Raw genomic sequence first — 5,467 nt, forward strand, 5'->3', positions numbered from 1 at the left:
TGAAAGTTGGATTTTAATTCCGCTCCCCACGTATTTCTCGAAGATAAATTAACCACGTGTGTTAATCTTCGGCTTTGGAGGATTTACAAAAAGCGTCACTAACTGCAGACTTGAAGCTGCGAAACAGTCCCGGTTCGAGCAGCTTACTTAGGGAGGGATGGGAGGGAAGATGAGGGGGTGGGGGCTTCTTCTGCTATAGATCGGTCGAATTAAAGGAACGAATGTAAACAGGGAAAGAAAAGCAACAGACACCTACAATGAATAAATGTTAAAATTGCACTCAACCACCCCCCCTCCCCCTCCTCAACCCCCCCGCCCAGAACAAATAAAACCGATAGGGCTTCTTACATATAAGAAACAGTCTGTATCCCTTTGTGTCCATAGCTATCTGTTCCTTTGGGTAAATTCAAGAACGTGCAGAGTTCCCAACGTTAATTTGCACTTTAAAAAGTTTTAAAAAGGACATGAAGTCATTGGTTTTTTTTTAGAAGTTTGGAGCAGTTAATTCCATGTCTGTCTTCCTCCCATTCATTGGCAGAGTTTGTTCCCTGTATTGTTTTAGAGGGTTACCCCGTTTCTCACTCTTTTAGATATATATGTGTATTTAAATATAGATTCATCTGATCTCATTCAATCGTCTACTTCTATTTCCTCGTCTTCAGAGAACTCGTCAGTAGTCTGATCTCTGGAGGAGCACTGGGGCGAGCTGGGAAAGGGCCCGAGTCCAGACACCGGGGACAGTTTGGGGGAAAGGTCCGAGCTCTCGCACTTGGAGCCGGCCCCGTCCTCCGGGAACACCTCCATGTGCACCAGCTTCTCCAGCTGCTGGGGCGGCAGCTTTTTCAGGGACTCCACGTCGGCTTTCATCTCCTCCAGGTCCCGCTTCAGCTTGGCCCTTCTGTTCTGGAACCACGTTATCACCTGCGCGTTTGTCAGCCCCAGCTGCTGGGCAATTTGATCCCTGTCGGCGGGAGACAAGTACTTCTGATAGAGGAACCTCTTCTCCAGCTCGTAAATCTGATGGTTCGTGAAGGCGGTGCGGGACTTCCGTCTCTTTTTCGAGGTCTGTCTTTGGCCAAACGTTGTGACATGATCCCGGCCTTGGAAATAAAGAGGGCGAGTTGTAACACAATATTGTACAAAAATTCCACAACACACACCCACACACATACAAACACACGCACTCGTTTATATACACAGAAAATTCTCCAGCAACGTGCTGGAAAATACAACAATGTTACGTTAAATCAATGCTGGCTCTCCCTGATCTATTTTACCCCTTCAGAGCCATTGGTTTTTTCTTAAAGCTGTAATTCAGTGCTAACGAAATAACTGACACCATCGCGCCTGCTGGCAAAGCCGAGGCAGCGTTTCCTATCACAGCGAGAGATTTTTACGACGAGAGAAAGTTGCTCACTGAAAAATGCCACAACCATGAATTCCCAAGTTCTGCCTGTACAGGCACTTACACGCATCTAAAACTGGGTGCAAGGCACATAGGTCAATTCTACAGTTATCCACGCAGAAACCATAATAGGGTATGTCTCATATGTGCACAGTGTAGAGAGTGGTGTTTACTGTACAGTGTGCAAAGGATTACATATCCGGATCCACAAGTATAAACAGTGTCATTTCACAGCATGCATAAGTGTACGTGGTTTATCAACTTTTTTTTCTACATTCACATCTGTCTGCACGCACGATCAATTTGTGTACATTGTGCAAAGGTGTGGAAAATTGCAGAATTATGCAAACATATGTTATGTGTATAACACACAAAAATGTACAGAGGATGCATTTACACACTAGATCTACATGATACCCCGTGAGAGAGTATGTAGTAATTGTATACCTATGTAAACATTATTACATAGCGCCTGAAAACATGCAATAATCCCACATCAGAGTACACGCACAAGTGTGTATATATTTTGAAACTGGAAATGCGTAGATTTGCGCTCACACAGTATTTTTCTGAATTCCACAGCATAGAACGGTGTCTCTGAAATTCGGACCAAAGTTTAAATGTAGACGTGTCCGTGGCACAAGGCAATCCACGAAACAGTTACGATTAGAAATAGGTTTTGCTTCGTATTAGCGGCTAACTGTGTGCATCTCTCCGCTCCCAGAACCGAGTGTGAGGAGGATACCTTCTCCCTCTTACAGCTACCGATGGTGCTAAGCCCAATTAGCCTCCGCTTACACTTATAAATGTATTCACCAAAAAACCTCGAACTGACAATTCCGCCCCCCGCCCCTTCCAGCTCTTGTCACATAAACAGTTTTCACTGTGTGAGTTTAAACAACATTTGCTGTGGATATTCTCGGAAATAGGGCTATCTTGACTTGTTAGATTCCACAGCCGAAAAAAAAACCTTCTCTTAACATCTATTAAAACAAAACATGAAGGGTCCTCGCTTATTATTCAGAACTCACGATTTTCCCAGAAAATAGAAAATATTGTTTCCCTGTATGTAATAAAAACACAGACGCTTCCTGCACATGTTAGCTATCAACTGCAGTCATGGGGTACATAACTTTAAAAATATAGTTTTCAGTCTATTTCACCGTTATACACGCGCCGTTACACGTATGTACTGCGGGTTAGTTGAGACCCATTGATTTTTAGTCTGACTTTATTTTAAGTGTCATTTTAAAGAAGCAGTTGCATTAAACGTGATGTCGAAGTAAAAAAAAACTGTTCTTCAAATATATTTCTTACATTAGAGGTTGATTAGGAGAAAAATTATTTTTTGTCACTAATATTTCAGCCTCACTATATATTATATATTTATATGTAATATATATTTGTGTGTGTATATGTGTATATCTATATTTATGTATATGTTTAAATATATGTATCCCTCTATATATACATGTTTGTCTGCAGTCTGACTTATTACGAAAATATTAAGATACAATTAAGAGGCAATGATTTAAAGAGCTGGATGGTGAGAGAGACTTGTGTTTGGCACCTAAACACCTTCCAGACAAAACCATGGCTAAATATTTATTACAATGTTCAGACATCAAAACACAGCTTTATATTTAGATGTGTGTGCACATACTCACACATACACACATATATACATACACACACACACATATATATGTATATATACAAGTATCTATGTATGTATAACACAACTGGAATAATTCGAATGGACGACAAGCCCCACTAAATATTTGTTAACGATTAAAATTAATTCAACCTCAATTTGTGGAGAGTCATGGAAAAGGCTATCGGACCACTTTTACAAGTTTTTTTGAGAAAAAAAAAAGAATTACTTAATGCAGAATAAAATGTGCTGCCTGGTTAAAATGTGAGAATTGTTCTCCATCAGGGGAACTCGCTATTTGATTCCCCGTGATAAAGAAAAGAACGGAAGGGAGAAATCCCCGCATAGTCAGGATTGTAAAGATCAATCTACCCCCTTTGGACAGGACCCTGAAAAATACAGAGTAAGTTCCCATTCGAGATGCGCTCCTGATGTATCTGCCTGATACTAATTCTGAAAAAGATAAGCACACACACACACACACACACACACACACAAATACAGGAATATTTTGAGGAATATTTCAAATGTAAAATGCGGTTATCGAGAACGTTTGTCTAAAGGCTTTATTGTGCCACCGCTACAAGAGTACATTTTATTTAAAAATAGCTTTAACAGCTATCCCTAACACCACCCCCCTCAGAAAAAAAAATAACTGTTATAAAAACGAAGGGGTCCCTGCTAAAATACCTTCGGCCGCCTGGATCACACTCAATTCCAGACCCTTAAAAGTTTTGCTGGCGAGTTCCTCCAGAGCGCAGAGCGGCGAGGTTTGAGAGGGCAGCCCGTTCCTGGCAGCGCCGGGCCCGGGTGCTTTGTCCGCCGTCCCCGAGTGGCTGGATGAGCAGAGATGAGAATTTTTTTTCACCGAGGGCTTGCTCAGGATATCCTCGATGCTGAAAGGGGTGAGGGGCTTGTTGGAGTTCGCTGGAGGTGGGAAGTGGTCGAGCGGGCTGCGCCGTCTTCGCTCTTCGCTCCGGGGCGGCAAAGCCGGGTTGGATTTCAAATTTACCCCAGACGTCATTCTAGGGGTGGGGGGTAGGGGGAGGGTGGGGAGGGGAAGGAATTGTCCCTTCAGTTTTTTTTTCTCTCTCTCCCTTAATTATAAACGCTCTCCTGGTAACTCTCTTTCCCCCAACGGCCGTTACTTGGCTTTTTTTCTTTTATATAAAAAAAACACACACTGTTGATCATTGGAGATGATTTAAAACGAAGCAGAGTCTGAAATCTTCGCCAAGTTCACCACAGGATGAAAGTTTGACTTAGCCCCGATCCTTCAAACCAGGCATCTTCATTCCGAGTCCGGAAGGTAAAATAATGATGGCCCCAAGCCTCTATTTACCAAAGTGCCTCCTTTCTCTCTCTCTCTCTCTCTCTTTCTGTAATCGAGTCAATCCTACCTGGGGGTGGAGGGGAGGGGTGGGGAGACACACACACACACACACACACAAACACACACGCAGCTCGCTCTGTCTCTCCCCTTGCCGACCCACCGACCGCCCCTCTTTAACAAAAAAAATTGAAGCCAATACAGACACCGAGTTCGAGACGAAAACCGGCCGCTCGCTCTGATCGTTCATTGGACGGAGATCAATTATCAGAATGGCACACAGTGCGAGCGGCCAACAAAAGGCGTCTTAAAAGGAGTCCAGTTAGATTAATTAATTGAGGACAGCGATGGGTGGAGTTAAGCCAATCTTAGCAAACTTTTGCTCCCTCTCTCTCTCTCCCTCTCTCTCCTCCTGCCTTGTCGTTTTGTGTTGTGCCTGCGTTGTTTTGTGAGTGAGTGTGTTGCATTGTGTTGTGTATTTTTTTGGTGTCTGTGGTATAAGTTGATTTCCTCCTGCCCAACATGGGGGCGAGGAAGACTGGGGGGTTTGGGGTGGGGGTTGGTGGCGGGGTGGCGGGGGGGTGGGGGGGGGGTGGTGGTTGGGGAAGGAGGGAGGGGAGGATAGGGACCCGAGGGCGGAAGAAGGGAGAGGGAAGGATGAAGACAGTGGAGACGAGAGGTGAGGAGAGGGCAGATGGGATGATGGGTGGGTGAGGACAGAGGTATGGGTGGTTGGGTTGAGGGCAGGCCGGTTGGGTGAGGAAGAGGGGATGCGGACGGGGTGGGGGGAGACGGTGTGGATGGGTAGGGCTGAGTGGAGGTGGGTGGGAGTTGGGTTGGGAGAGAGGGAGTTGGGGAGAGAGGTGGATGGGTTGGTGGCTGGGTGGAGAAAGGCGCATGTGTGGAGAGAAGGGGCGGATGGGAGAGGGATTGGGGAGATAGATGGGGTATGGGAGATCGGTGGGGAGTGGGGGAGCTGGATGAGCGAGGGAGAGAGAGGGACTGGGTGGGCAGAGTAAGTCGATGGTGGGGTATGTTTCCCACGTGGGCCCCAGTTCCTTTTCTCTGGGGTGAAACC

General features: G+C 45.2%; 1 protein-coding gene across 1 annotated transcript; it reads right to left on the reverse strand.

The window, feature by feature from the left end:
• Positions 1–404: 404 nt before the first annotated feature.
• Positions 405–4,083, reverse strand: lbx2 (ladybird homeobox 2). The gene is made up of 2 exons (XM_041197461.1): positions 3,750–4,083; positions 405–1,100 (listed from the first exon to the last, which is right to left on the reverse strand). Exons 1-2 carry the CDS (start codon positions 4,081–4,083, stop codon positions 631–633), a joined length of 804 nt encoding a protein of 267 aa, XP_041053395.1. The 3' UTR covers positions 405–630.
• Positions 4,084–5,467: the final 1,384 nt, after the last annotated feature.

The sequence above is a fragment of the Carcharodon carcharias genome, chromosome 1, assembly GCF_017639515.1.
Source record: "Carcharodon carcharias isolate sCarCar2 chromosome 1, sCarCar2.pri, whole genome shotgun sequence".
Lineage (NCBI taxonomy): Eukaryota > Metazoa > Chordata > Chondrichthyes > Lamniformes > Lamnidae > Carcharodon > Carcharodon carcharias.

What these genes read in the sequence shown, in the direction of transcription:
- lbx2 (XM_041197461.1), bottom strand. Translation starts at nt 4,083, where the DNA reads ATGACGTCTGGGGTAAATTTGAAATCCAACCCGGCTTTGCCGCCCCGG. An exon ending in TGTGATCCAGGCGGCCGAAG is followed by an intron (nt 1,101 to 3,749) that starts GTATTTTAGCAG and finishes TTTATTTCCAAG; the next exon opens with GCCGGGATCATGTCACAACG.